Source organism: Protomyctophum bolini (genome assembly GCF_963924005.1).
Source record: "Protomyctophum bolini genome assembly, chromosome: 15".
In the NCBI taxonomy this organism is placed as follows: Eukaryota; Metazoa; Chordata; class Actinopteri; order Myctophiformes; family Myctophidae; genus Protomyctophum; species Protomyctophum bolini.
Genome location: NC_137876.1, coordinates 9,996,121 through 10,011,323, shown reverse-complemented (window position 1 = coordinate 10,011,323; position 15,203 = coordinate 9,996,121). Strand labels below are relative to the sequence as shown.

The 15,203-nt window shown below is 43.2% G+C and overlaps 1 protein-coding gene across 1 annotated transcript in view; it reads left to right on the top strand.

Moving 5' to 3' along the window:
• The window catches only part of eml5 (EMAP like 5), a 57,839-nt gene that overhangs the window by 24,215 nt on the left and 18,421 nt on the right, over positions 1-15,203 (top strand). Inside the window, exons 6-20 of the mRNA XM_080784483.1 lie at positions 1,328-1,463; positions 2,130-2,331; positions 2,661-2,798; positions 4,599-4,855; positions 5,890-6,102; positions 6,210-6,374; positions 8,952-9,058; positions 9,413-9,531; positions 9,625-9,811; positions 10,528-10,633; positions 11,588-11,681; positions 13,850-13,950; positions 14,071-14,264; positions 14,473-14,584; positions 15,062-15,189. Coding sequence (XP_080640609.1) covers positions 1,328-1,463; positions 2,130-2,331; positions 2,661-2,798; positions 4,599-4,855; positions 5,890-6,102; positions 6,210-6,374; positions 8,952-9,058; positions 9,413-9,531; positions 9,625-9,811; positions 10,528-10,633; positions 11,588-11,681; positions 13,850-13,950; positions 14,071-14,264; positions 14,473-14,584; positions 15,062-15,189 — 2,259 coding nt within the window. The remainder of the gene's footprint in view (positions 1-1,327; positions 1,464-2,129; positions 2,332-2,660; positions 2,799-4,598; positions 4,856-5,889; positions 6,103-6,209; positions 6,375-8,951; positions 9,059-9,412; positions 9,532-9,624; positions 9,812-10,527; positions 10,634-11,587; positions 11,682-13,849; positions 13,951-14,070; positions 14,265-14,472; positions 14,585-15,061; positions 15,190-15,203) is intronic.

Sequence of the window (15,203 nt, the reverse complement as noted above, 5' to 3'; positions counted from 1 at the left end):
CATCACTCATTACCTGACATAACCACATGTGCATTCTGTGGACAGCAGGCGTACACACTCCTTCGGTCATGGCGTCTCGTCTTGTGTTCAGCCACGCTACTGGACCGCGCTCAGTGTGTAATTGTCTTAACCCATTTCAGAGGGGCTGATATATACAGCCCCTCTGGCTTGGCTTCATTTGAATCTGCACTGTGGAACAGGATCAGTGTTTACTACGCAGGAGGATTAAATGATATCTATGGGTTCAACAGCTGGCTGGAGGATGGGGAGAGGCTCTGTCACTGTGATACACATGCATTGCTGTTTTGTCCATTGCATTCAACTGTTCACTGTGTGTCATTGGGGCTTAAAGGGCAACTTCAGCGATCTTTAACCTGAATCCTTCTGTGGGTCAAGAGCTTGCTCTCAAAGGCTCTGGGAAATTGTCGCCAGTATATCGTCACTGTTGGATGGAAATCTTTTATTTTCAAAACTGTTACTTTTCAGGAAAAAAGAAGAAAAGAAACCTGTGTTCCAAATGAATCCATGTAGTTATTATTTAGTCACACGCTGTTATTTATACTTGATTGGTTAAATATTTATAAACCCCACAGACAAACTTAACCCCTTTCACTTTCAAACTCATAGCAGATCTACAAGTTCACAATGTGTTGCATCTGGTGTGATTTTCTATCGCTGTTGGCAGCAAGCTCTCAACACATGCATAGAACGCATTGGGGGAAGTGTTTGGATGTCAGATTTTCACATCCTGCTCAAAATACTGTATGATGATGATGGGATTAGATTTTTGTTTTAAATGTCAAAGTAACCATCGTTTAACAGTGGTGCCTCCCTGATCTACAAGCTCATAGCGCGCCACCGAGTGGTGCGCTATGAGCTTGTAGGTCGAAAAATCGAAGAACGACGGCCATAGAAACATAGTTTTTTCAGAAAACTGTCAGGATGTAGAAGACATTTATAGAATTGTTCCCAGGTCAAAATGGGTTAAGCACTTTTATATTTATGCCCCTGTAGCAATTATCGACCCGCTGCAGCGATGCTACTGTACACAGTGTGTAGTTCTATCTGCTACTGTACACTGTGTGTAGTTCTATCTTGTCCCTGTACACTGTGTGTAGTTCTATCTTGTCCCTGTACACTGTGTGTAGTTCTATCTTGTCCCTGTACACTGTGTGTAGTTATATCTTGTCCCTGTACAGTGCAGATCCACAACGATCCTCATTAAACAGTTGCGTGGCTGTGCAGCGGTATACTGTACACTGTGTGTAGTTCTACCCTGTCCTGTACACAGTGTAGATCCACAGTGATAACGTGTCATTTCCTCCAGTCAGGGATTTTCAGCATGAATGCCTGCGAGGAAGGCTTCGCCACCGGGGGCCGAGACGGCTGCGTCCGGCTGTGGGATCTCAACTTCAAACCAATCACTGTCATCGATCTCAGGGAAACAGACCAAGGATATAAAGGTGATGTGTGAGAACGTCTTGCCTCATCTTCTCACCTGAGTCCATAAATGCAGGGCTGCGGTGCAGAACACGTCCGTGCCTGTTGACCTGCTGCAAAAGTACAAAAGCAAGAATAATATATAAGGGCAACCTCAAATACGTAATTTAATAAAAAAAGCTTATTTTTTTGTATTTCTATTCTCCTTACTAATTTTTATTTTCCTTTCCTTTACGTCCGTCTTCTGTTTGATTGGTCATTTTGGACCAAACAGTAGCTAGAGGTGAAAATAGCAGAGGTGGGTAATGTTGTGTTCGTAAAACAATCCCCATCGTTCACTTCCTCTTGTCGGTAATTCAGCTCCAGCATTACAGTTATGTGCTGCTTACTGTACATACAATAATGTCATGTGGTGGGCAATGGATGTATGCAGTACACGCCCCCTCCATTCTTTCCTCTCTGTTACTGAGCCCGGAATCGCAGATTAGAGTGACAATGTGTCCTACCATCACATCTGCTGTTTAAATCCCTGTCCTAGCTAGTCATTACATGGCTATTTACAATACCTTGTAAGTTCCCCTGTCCTGTCACTTATACATCCACTCTGTGTACGTGTGTGTTGGGGGTGGGTCTGTTTGTTGGTACTGTTCTTGGTGTCTTGACCGTATGCTTGTCCGGTGCGTCAGCAGGCCTGTCGGTGCGCAGCGTGTGCTGGCGAGGAGACCACATCCTGGTGGGAACTCAGGACAGCGAGATCTTCGAGGTGGTCGTCCACGACCGGAATAAGCCCTTCCTCATCATGCAGGGCCACTGTGAGGGCGAGCTGTGGGCGCTGGCAGTGCACCCTACCAAGCCCCTGGCCATGACTGGCAGTGACGACCGTTCCGTCAGGTCAGATATCACACTCAGCCCCTTACTTTGCACTGTAAAGACCACTCTCTGTGAATCAATACAGTCTGTTGTCTAATGTCTAATGTTATTCATTAATTTCATATAAAAAAGGGGGAAAACATTAATGGCACTCCAGTCATTTCCATTTGAGTATAGGTGTCTCATACAGAAACATGATTAAAATTACAGATTTTACCAGCTGTGTTGGGAAAGAGATTTCATCAATGTAATCAACTTCAGTACACAATATTATGCCAATTATGTATGAATGATTTACTCCCGGCTTGTTGCAACTGTAGTAACATTTCTTTCTGGTTGTTTCTCCGTAGGATATGGAGTCTTATAGATCATGCACTGATAGCTCGCTGTAACATGGAGGAACCCATACGTTGTCTGGCAGTGAGCACTGACGGCATTCATTTGGCTCTGGGCATGAAGGATGGTTCTTTCACCGTTCTCAGGGTCAGGTGGGTACTGGGTAACACACACACACACACACACACACACACACACACACACACACACACACACACACACACACATACAATTATAATAGACACCCACAAACACACACACACAAACCGACATGGGGCGGCGGTGGCTCAGGGGTAGAGTGCCTGGATGGGAACCGCAAGGTTGCCAGTTCGAACCCGGGCTCCCCCAGAGTTACTGTCGAAGTGTCCTTGAGCAAGACACTGAACCCCTAATTGCTCCCGATGTGCTAGTTGGTGCCTTGCATGGTTTCCGCTGCCATCGGTGTATGAATGGGTGAATGTAATGCACAATCTATGTAAAGCGCCTTGGATAAAGGCGCTATATAAATGCACCATTTACCATAATAAGCGCCCTACTTCCGTGTTCATAGCAGTTTTCCTGCAGTGCTTGTATTGTTATGTACTGTATCTACTGTATGTAACCAACACATCTTCATAATTTATTGTCATTGTTTGGTGGATACAGTACCTTTGGCCAACACCATTACTTTCCAGGAAATTACAAAAGCATCTGTACTACAAATGTAGTTGGGGATTATTTAGTCTCAAATTCTTGTACGTTTATTGGTTGAATATTTATAAAACTCACAGACAGACCTAACCACATTCACTTAAAAGATCTACAAGCTTGTAGATCAGTTATTTGGGCTACTTTTGTGTGATACTGTAGAGGACGAAGTTGGGCATTAAGTAATAAGGAGAAATATGGAGATACAAACGCATCACTGAGCTCCCCATGGATTAATTACTTACATTTACATGTTTAACACGAAAGCACAACATTGATATAAAAACCCATTTAAATCTTCTAAAACCCAATACATACAGGTGACCTAAAGCCTGAGAATGTTCTGAAAAACATTCACACAAAAAATACATTCTCAGCCTCTGTAGCAGAAACATGAGAACAACATTTGTGAGCTTAAAGGTGAAGTAAGTGTATGTTAAAATAAGTGTTGATCAATGATAGCTCATTATTCTGGTAGTAATCATTCTGAGCTGGAGAGTGGAGCGACAGGGTGACATCTGTTACTGAAGAAACACACTGTGGCAGTTCACCCTGCCACTGAGACTGAAGATAACCAACAGAGTTTGAATTTACATAAAATGAGTTTAGTTTGACATTATTTATTGTGCATTTGTTGATTGATAATTGATTGTTGACTTCATTGAAGGGAGCAACTACTGTGGGGTATGGGGAACATGCCAACAGTGGGAGGGTTTGTTTAGAGAACTCTTTAATCATATTATGTAGATAATTTATAATATTGTGACACTAAAATATGTTATGAATTGTGATGTCTCTGGACATTGGGAATGCACTGGTATACTGGTATGATTGTGGAATCAATTGCACTGGTATGATTGTGGAATCAATCCAGGGTTGGTTTGGTCCATGGGAGGGGCCTAGCCTTTATAAGGAGCACCTGCCACTGCCCGGGCAATCAATGTAGGATTGCACAGGGTGCAGAGCAGAGAGCCAACCTGGCCAGTGGGCTGTATATACTTCTTTTTTGTATGCCGTTTGTTTGTTGGAACGACTCTTTCATGTGAACTCTGCAAGGTGAATAAAAACATATTGATTGTTCATCAAAAGACTTGTTTTCAGTACCTTTCACTATTTTTGAGCTGGTTCAGTGCCATTTTTGGGCCCACACTACGCACTACCTTCACACTAGGACAAAGTGTGACACACACTACCGTTTATAGCAATGATTACTGACCTCACTCCGGTCCAACTCACTTTCTCTCCTTGTCAATTGTACCCGTCAGAGACATGACGGAGGTGGTCCACATCAAGGACAGGAAGGAGGCCATACATGAGCTGAAGTACTCCCCAGACGGGGCTCACCTCGCCGTGGGATCCAACGATAACTCTGTGGACGTCTACGGAGTGGTGCAGAGGTACAAGAAGGTGGGCGAGTGCTTCGGCTCCACCAGCTTCATCACACACATGGACTGGTCCACGGACAGCAAGTACCTGCAGACCAATGACGGCAGCGGCAGGCGGCTTTTCTACAGGATGCCAAGTAAGTATACAAGACTGTCGGGGTTGTAAGCCTGTTGAATATAAAATGATGTGAAATTATAGCTTGCTATTGCTTTGCCCTAACCTACATGCTCAGTGAAATAACCAAAAAGGTCTAATGTTTGGATATCATATACTGCTGCTGCTGTATTTTTTTTTTTTAACTTTGTTTATTGGTTTTTTTCACAGAAGCATTATTTAAATGCTGAGTTTGACAAATAATAAATGGTGGCATTGACAGCTTCTCTTAAATAAACCCCACAATGATGACATAAAAGAGTAAACACATTGAATTTTCACCCCAAAGAAAAAGGACAAGAAAAAACAAGACAAACAAACCTTAAATCAGTAAAAGTCGAAAAAATAAAAGGCAGACAAAAACAGACAAAACAGTACACAACATCCTATCAACAATCATAGGTACATGATACATCCATAATCCAATCCAATACAATATAATCCATACAATCACAGTATAAGATACTTTTACAACAACAGTCCAGCTCATCCCCAAGCAGAGACGAATCCAGACTCTGAACAAATTGAAAGAAAGGACCCCATATCCTCCCAAACCTATCGGAAGAACCATTCAAGGAGTGTCTAATCTTCTCCAGTTTTACACAGTACAAGGTGTCCCTAACCCAATGAGTGTGAGAAGGGGAAGTGGGCGATTTCCAGTTGGTCAGAATTAGTCTCCTAGCTAACAGAGTGACAAAGGCTGCTGCTGCTGTATTGATTGATTCACACATTACTCACGCAGACACGACTCAGTGGAACGCTCTGCCGGCAGATCTGAAATCCCGTCAGTTTAATACTGATCTTAAATCATGGCCTGTTGGCCTCACTTAAATTCCAATTGGACTTTAGATAAATCTGTCCCCTGGCTGCTCTGCCCCTTGGTTACTGATGGCTTGCTTTGCCTTTGTTAAGTCCCTTGTCATATAATGTTTTAATTGTTCATATTAGTATTTATTGTCTTGTTTGTATTTATCTCTGTGTACAGCATGTGATTAAATGTCTTCATGTGCCGTTCAGGTGGTAAGGAGGTGGCCAGTAGAGAAGAGCTGAAGCTGGTCCAGTGGTCGTCGTGGACATGTGTCCTGGGTCCTGAAGTCAACGGAATCTGGCCCAAATACTCTGACATTAATGACATCAACTCTGTGGATGCCAACTTTAATAATCAAGTCTTAGTAACAGCGGACGACTATGGATTAGTAAAACTTTTACGATACCCATGTGTAAAAAAAGGTACGGAACGATGCTGACTTGCTTCAGAATTTAAAATACATGCCAAGCGTGTTTGTGTTTTATTATGTAATGTACTAATGTTGATATCTTTTTCCTCTTGATTTTAGGTGCAAAATTCAAAAAGTATTTAGGCCATTCAGCCCACATAACCAACGCCAGATGGTCACATGACTACCAGTGGGTGATCACCATTGGTGGAGCTGACCACTCAGTATTCCAATGGAAATTCGTTCCAGAGAGAAAGAAGGAAGCTCTGCATATAGCACCTCAGGGTAAGATGTTATTACTTTTCAATCAAAAGGTTTTGTTTTATTTATTTCAACACAAATACATGGAAAAAGTAAGTTCTGTTAACTCCACACCTATAAAATAAAATAGTGAGATACACATAATGTAGCTAAATGAAATCAAATAAAAAACAAGAGTGCGTGCGTGCGCGTGCGCGTGTGCGTGCATGCGTGCGTGCGTGCGTGCATGCGTGTGTGTGTGTGTGTGAGCTCGTGCGGGTTGCATTATGGCAGAAGCAAGTGGACGGCTTGATTTATCAGCCTGGCCCTAAAACTATATTTTAAATTACTAAGAGAAGTTGGCAGTATAATGTGTGTGAGTACAGAACTTAATGGAGAACTGCGTTCACAGTGGTGTGGGTGGCTGAAGGGGGAACAAAGATTATTGCGTTGACTTTTGCATTTGGAAATTATAAAACATCCAGGATCATACAAACAAATGCCAGCCCACAGGAAAGTACACAGGAAAAGAAAAGCACTGCACAGTGGAATGAGTCAGCTACCTACAAAAAAGGTCAGAGACCTTCCGAGCGCTTAGCAAAATGAGGTGCCTTGAGGTGTCTTATACCACTGTACCTCATATCACGTACCATACTCAATGGGGCAAAGCTTTGAAAGAAAAATGAAAGAACCCAAATATCAACAACAAAACATTCCTTGAACAATTAGAGTTAACAGAGTTAGATACCACTATTACAAACATGGCAACTAACTGCAGACATATCATCAAAGTCACATGAATAAAAGGTGGCTGAACCCATCCAATACCATGGATTGTCTCAAGTTTCACCACAGACTCAGTGAACCTTTTGTCGCTGGTGGAACTTAAGGTCAGTGAGAGAGACTGAAGGGAACATGTCCTGACCTGGAGGGATCAGTGTGGTCAGACTGTTCATCCAGAAATGCAACACGGTGCTTTGAACTCACTCACAGAGAAAGGAGAGACGAGAGGAGACATCATCTTCCGACATTGCATGTACTGCTGTCAGTCACTGGAAGGCGCACTGTTCAATGAATGAGGCTGGTACCTCAAATGGGACGCACGCACGCACGCAACGCACACACACACACACACACACACACACACACACACACACACACACACACACACACACACACACACACAAACTTGGCGTTCTGGCTAGAGCCAGTGGCTCAAAGGCTTTACAAATATGTGCCTCAACTGAGAGCAATGAGTTACAGCCTGGCAGGAAAACGCTTGAAATCAAAGATGTATGGAGCCAGTTTGTAGCACAGTACGTGAGACCAAGGCCAGCAGTGTGTAACACTGCTGGCCTTGGTCTCACGTACTGTGCAAATCTTTACCCATCAAGATGTGCAGTACATGAGGGGGTTGTTGTCTGACAGTGAACAAGTCACGTACAGCTCACTTCAGAGCGGCAGTCTCTGGGCAGGATAGTTTGAGTTGACTGCAAAAGCTATGGCTCTTGCCTTCTCCTCGCCAGCAGGTACTTGGAACAGTGCCCAGACCAGCCAGGGAATCATCTAGGACAAACGGCCTGTCAAAGCACCACACTGCTGAAAGTCTACACATTAACAGGTGCTTCCAGATATCGTGAATCTGGGGTAACAAAAGTAAACTATAACTCAGTGGTTCTCAAACCTTTCCCTCAGGGAAACCTCTCAGAGAATCGGTAAAGGGAAGAGATGATGGTGCTGGAAGAAGTTTATAAAGGGGGGAGGAGGTATAGCCCATACTGTACAATAGTCTAGCTTACACATTAACCAGTCGGGTATATAATTTAGCATTGATATACCTGTACAAACTATACAGACTGTATAAATTACTCTTATTTACACATATGCTGGCTGAGTTTTGAGAGCGATCAACTCTCAACACATTGTGAAGTGTTATTATTTCCACATTTCCTCACATGAACTGTACGATTCAGGATACAAATCACACATTAGTACGGTACACCCAAAAGCATAATTATAAATTGGACCTATAGCTAGAATACAATGCAGATTGTTTCATTTCTAGTATACTAGCTTTTCTGTAAAACTAAAAGATATTTTGAAAAATCCATTGAGAGTGACTGGAGCTTGTAAAGCTTACTTAGACCCACAGATTTAATTTCATCCACAGACAGAGAGAGACGCCTTTCCATTTAATTTTCCTAATGGACCTTGCGAGTGACTGCCCTCAGCTGCCTCGCTTATTACCTTGTTTTGGCAGTTGGCACAGCTCTATCGCTTTCTCTCTCTCTCTCTCTCTCTCTCTCTCTCTCTCTCTCTCTCTCTCTCTCTCTCTCTCTCTCTCTCTCTCTCTCTCTCTCTCTCTCTCTCTCTCTCTCTCTCTCTGCATCAGCAATTTTCTGAATTTCTCTTGAGTAATGTCAGGAGGAAAGTTGCCAGATAAATAGCAAACATGGTACCAGGCAAAACTATTGTTATATGATCCACTTTGGCTTTGATTGAAGCAGGATGTTTAATTTCTTTGTCCACTTGTCAGTGTCACACAGTTGAGACATATCCAAAATGCGTGATTCAGTCTGGTCTGATTGATCTGGTCTGACTCAACACTTGCTGTTCTTGCAGAGAACTTGGCAGATTCTAACAGCGAGGAGTCAGACTCTGACCAATCAGATGTACCTGAGATGGACTCCGAAATCGAGCAGGAGACGCAGCTCACATATCGACGACAGGTTAGTGTTGAGATATGTCTGATAAGTCTGACACAGTGTTAAGTCTGAGGCCCTGTACACACTATTGAAACAAAACCGCTCTCTCTGTTCCGGGGAGAAGGGGGGGAACAGAGCAGTTCGCAATTCATTTTCAATGGGAGCCACTGGGTTTCACAGAGCAGCTCTGCACTCCTCCCCCCCATGGAGCAGAGCTCGTCTGTGAAACCTATGGACTCCCATTGAAAATTAATTGCGAGCTGCTCTGCCCCCCCCTCTCCCCCCAGAACAGAGAGAGCGATTTTGTTTCAATAGTGTGCACAGCACAGCACAGCACAGCACAGAGGTTTTGTAAAATATCTTACATTTCATATTCAGGTTTACAAAGAAGATCTACCTCAGCTCAAGGAGCAGTGCAAAGAGAAGCATCGAGCGATAGCCATGAAGAAAAGAGACCGTGCACCGGCCAATGGATTGAAGCTGCACTTTGTTCATGGGTATAGTCTGCTTAATAATGCTTTGTCTGGTCATATACAGTAGCTTTTGAAAGATTGCTGTTATTTGAACAGTGTTCCTGTGTTGTTGTTTAGCTACAGGGGCTATGACTGCAGAAGCAACCTGTTCTATACACAGGCAGGGGAAATCGTGTACCATGTGGCCGCCGTGGGAGTGGTGTACAACAGACAACAGAACACCCAGCGCTTCTACATGGGACATGACGATGACATCCTCTGCCTGGCCATCCATCCCCTGAAGGACTACGTAGCAACAGGCCAGGTAGTTCAGCTCAGTGGTTCTCAACACTGTCATTTTAAGACCTTTTTAATACCTCGAAAAAGAAAGAAAGAAAAGACACAAAGAAAAACACATTACTGCATCAAAAGTAACCAACAAAATGAAAAGAAATGTTGAAACATTGGTCAAATTGTAATATTAAAAAAGTGAAAATCGCCGCTCTACAAGCTCACAATGCCTCGCAATGCTGGGGTCCCCAGTTCACATGTGATTATGGTGGGGGTCGCAGCCTGAAAAGGTTGAGAACCACTGGTTTAGCTCAGTGGTTCTCACACCTTTTCATCCCAAGGACCCCCAGATTAATATGTATTTGTCTATGGACGGAAGAAAGGAATATAGAATCCTGAACACTTCCAGACTGTCAGGCGAGCCTTTCCCTTGAAGTGATTTGTCTATGGACCCCCATCTAAAAATATGTTGTGTTAGGGATCCCCCATACAAGATTTGTGTTTCAAGATTTCAAGACTTAGATCTACAAGCTCCAAACATGTCGCAATGTGACGCATTGTGAGCTTGTACAGTAGATTGGCTATCCTCAAACATCCAATGTATAGGCTATATAGGGTTAAAGGTCTTAAGAAATAAGACCATTGTATTTATGACTCAAGGATATGTAACTCTGCTGTTGCTATAGTAGTAACCTTACCTCACCTAGCATGAAGTGTTTTCGTTAAGCCTTGTATGTGTTGACTGTCCAGGTGGGTCGAGACTCATCCATCCATGTATGGGACACAGATATGCTGAAACCAATGTCAGTGTTGAAAGGATTCCACCAGCTTGGAGTGTGCACTTTGGACTTCTCAGGTAACACCGCGGAATGCTTCACTAATGGCTCATTCATGCATTGTTGTACAACCCACAGTGTTCGCCAAAAGCAATAGATTTTCAGCGAGCAAAGCAGTTGTGTGATTACATTTAAATGGGGTATTATTGTGTTTATTACCGTCCATTGCATTAGATGAGAATATACTGGACAGATCAGAAGGAATGTTGAAACATTGTGTTTGGAAAAGTAAAAGTGCATCATATTTTGTCCTGCATCAGCGCTAAAATGTATGTGTATAATTTGTTTGTGAACTAATATACTGGACGGAAACATTCACAAGTAGATCCTTAGTTTAGATCCTCCAGTAACAGTTATGTTTCCCCACAGTGGATACAGGCAAACTTAAAGGGCAAACTGTAATCACTCAATGTTAATAGTATTTGTAGGAGATAACAGTAGCACAATTTGAAATTTGCACCCTATGGCCAGAAAAATAATGAAGTCTGTGTGCTTGACTGGATTGTTGTATTCCTACAATGACCACAATGCTTTGGTGCACTTGTGGAGGGGAGACACCCCATGTGGGCTGTCTTACTGTCTGAGACAACATGTAGTCCAGGAAGGACAGGAGTGCAAAACATACTCTCCCCATGCCTTCGACTGGTGGAGGCAGTAAGATCTGGTTGCAAAAGGGGTGAAGTGACAGTTTACAAGCAACAATGCATAGAACCTTTTACCCCTGTTGTTTATGTTGTTCGTTTCAGCAGCATCTAGGACAGGTAGACTCATTTATTTCACTTCCTCTAATTGGCCCCAGACCGAGGCAGAGCCGTGAACTCTTTGTCAATATCAGTGAATTACCTGCCACAGATCAGACCCACCAGGAGGCTTTGATGTTCCTAACAAGACCCAAACTTCACTGAACCAAAGCGAGAGTGGGGCTTTTATCCTGTCCTGTTTTGAAAGGGCTTGTTTTGTTTCTCCCTTCACAGCGGATGGTAAGCGCCTGGCCTCGGTGGGGCTGGATGACAATCACACCATTGTCCTGTGGGACTGGAAGAAGGGAGAGAAGCTCTCAGCCATACGGTCAGTACAGCGGTTAATGCGTAGCACTAGATCAGCCTTCCACCGCCCAGCAGCGCATTATCCTCACCGCAGACAGAGAGGCTTACATACGGAATAGGAGTGTTGCTGCTGAATCCCCCCCCGTCAATTCTGAAGACAGTTTGAGCTCTTCCACTTTACACATGGACATTTATAGATGAGAGCCAAATTGAACTAGCTGCACTGTCCGGGGTCTTCATGATGATTGATAGAAGAGGAGATTGCAAAGAGAATTGCCTATTATGTTATGAGGCTTTTCCCGTGAATAGAGCACTTAAACCTGCCAAGTCACACAGACGGGTTTAAGAGAAGAGGTTTGCCCCAGGGGTTCACTTGCACAACCATGATGAATTAGACATCTAATTGCGTCTAGAATGTGTGAGGTGACTTGATACACGTTGCTGCAAATGATACTTGATATAAATTATATGTGAACAGATATGTAGCCCGTGCATTGGATTAAATTACCTCACCAAACTTGTGTACATTTCTGCAATCGTAAAAATGTATTTTTTAAATCCAAAAACATCATGTGAATGGAATACTCATAGAGGTAATAGAGCATGCACATCCACTCTAAACCAGGTTCTGGATAAATGGCAATACAAGAGAAAGAAATAGAGTCCGCAACACTGGTAAGGAATAACTCAGCTCAACTGGTTTATTAATTCAACGTTTCGATCACTGGGATCTTCTTCAGGAATTCCTGAATCTTCTTCAGGAATTCCTGTAGAAGATCCCAGTGATAGAAACGTTGAATTAATAAACCAGTGGAGCTGAGTTATTTCTTACCAGTGTTGCAGACTCTATTTCTTTCCTAATGGAATACTCCATACCTCCAAATATCTAGCTTTGTCAAATTCCGGGTACTCCCCCAGATTTAGCATAGATCTACTTCATTGGTTTTCCCCCTGGCCAGTTGGAGCGCTGCCTGCCTGCAATAGCTTTCTGTTGTGTGCGGGGCTTCCATTGCAGCTCTGACAGCTTGGGAGCTGCATAATCTTCTTTGTAGACCCATGGTTGGCAGAGCGGTGAGGCAGCTAGTAGACCCATGGTTGGCAGAGCGGTGAGGCAGCTAGTAGACCCATGGTGGGCAGAGGCAATGAGGCCTGACAGAGCATGCCTTGTACACTGCTGCACCGCCTAGTCCTCAGCTGGGAGAAGTGAAGTGAAGAGAGCATATTGGTGTGGGACAGGGCTGGGAGAGGTTACGCAAGGCCAGTACACAGATGTCTTTACTTGAGTAAAAGTTGCAATAACTACAATATTAAAAATACTCTGTTATAAGTAAAAGGCCAACCGGTTTCGACCAGTCTTGCCCTGATGAAGACATTAAGTGGTCGAATCGAAAACATATTGGTATTGTTGATTACAAGCTCACAATGTGTTATGTGTCGAAACCATGAAGCATTGTGAGTACAAATAGCTGAAGTATATAACACAGGGCTTAAGTGGTTAATGTACGTCGTTTTGTACAATAATTGTCTGCAAAGTAACTAACTAAAACAAATCATTGTATTGGAAATAATTGCTTCTGAGATGTATGGAGTAGAACGCACAAAGTATTATAAAAATGGAAATACTCGTAGTAAAGTAGAAGCGCCTCAAAATTGTACTTAAGTACAGTACTTCAGTAAAGCTACTTTGCCCCAGTGTGCAAGGGTGGGTGAGTGAGTGAGGGAGAAAGAGAGCATCATGTTGCACTAGGTTCAATGACTCTCAGTAATGCAGAAGCACAAAAGGCTGATGATTAGCCAACTTGCAGTGTGAGGTACGCTCCATTGCCCTGGACAGGGAACAGACACCAAGGCCTATTGTTCCTTTTATGGTAAGCAATCAGCAGCCCAAAGGAGCCAGCACCCAAGCTCTCTCTCATGTGCTATTTCTTCTTATATTGTTTTTCAGACAGTGATTCTCAAACCTTTTAATTTCAAGATCCCCCTGTTTGATATTCATAGGGCCACATTTTATCTCTGGGACCCGAGTTAGTACTGTAAAATCCTCAGTGTTATTAACTTACAGACCCCTAAGCATCCTTTTCATTCCTATCAATCATTTGGTTCAAACTGTTGGTCCCCTGAGAATTACTGCCTTAGATTTCAAATGCACAATTTTAATACAATTCTTGTCCCATTAAATTGTATTTTCAGGGGAAGCAAGGACAAGATATTCGTGGTGAAAATTAATCCCTACATGACCGACAAGCTAATCACAGCTGGAGTGAAACATATGAAGTTTTGGCATAAAGCAGGTAAGAGACCCTGGGTGACTTTTATTTAACTTTTAGAGAGACTCAAAACAAAGCAAACCTAACTTACCGGTACATGTGATGTGTCTGAAAGTCAGCTCTTCTGCCATTTTGTCTTCTTAGGCGGCGGCCTGATTGGCCGTAAGGGGTACATGGGAAAGACAGAGACTATGATGTGTGCTGTGTACGGCTGGACGGAGGAGATGGTGTTTTCGGGCACATGCACGGGAGACATTTGTATCTGGAGGGACATGTTCCTAATGAAGACGGTCAAAGCGCATGATGGCCCCGTGTTCAGCGTGCACGCTCTCGAAAAGGTACTGAGGCGGAAAGGGTTAGCAGCACGCTGAAAAATGTTGGAACTCGCCCATTGTTGCTCTGTTGCTGCTGCTGTTTTTGTTGCCGCGGTTGTTGTTTACAGTAGCGACTGTAGGATTAAATTGTGCTTTGTCAGATGACAGGTGCAATCAGCGGGGATTATTCACAGCTTTAAGTGTGTCATGGTAATAATGAGTTACTCTGCAGGGCTTTGTGACTGGAGGGAAGGATGGTATTGTTGCGCTGTGGGATGACACCTTTGAGAGATGCCTGAAGACCTATGCCATCAAGAGATCAGTCCTGGCTCCAGGGTCCAAAGGTGAAATGTTACACTTCTCTCGCTCTACCGCCTGTCCTAGATTTAATAGGACAGAAACCTCGTATCTCCATATTTTCATTAAATGAATGCCCTGTTTTTCTTTGTCGTATAGCTAAATCTGATCTACAAGCTCACAGCATGTCACAACACGTGAGTTTGTAGATCAGATATTTTAACTATTTTTGAAAAGGTTTGAAAAACATTAAAATGTTATATTTAACCAATTAAAAATAAAAATACATGAATCCATTGGAACACAAGACATTTTTTTCCCCATTTCCTGTAGCAGTTTTTGGATATACAAGGTTCGACAGTGACAATACAGTATATTGGTCCCCTAGCTCCAGCAGAGATGCAGTAAAATGGAAACCCTATTAAAAACATTCAGTGCTTTCAGCTGTAATGAAGATTACCTCTTATTAATCCTGTTTTGAGCGATACTGTCTGACATCACTATACGATTCACCGTCTCCGTAGGACTGCTATTGGAGGACAATCCCTCCATACGTGCCATATCTCTGGGCCACGGCCATATCTTAGTGGGGACCAAGAATGGAGAGATCCTGGAAGTGGACAAGAGCGGTCCCATCACTCTGCTGGTCCAGGTGAGTGAACCACG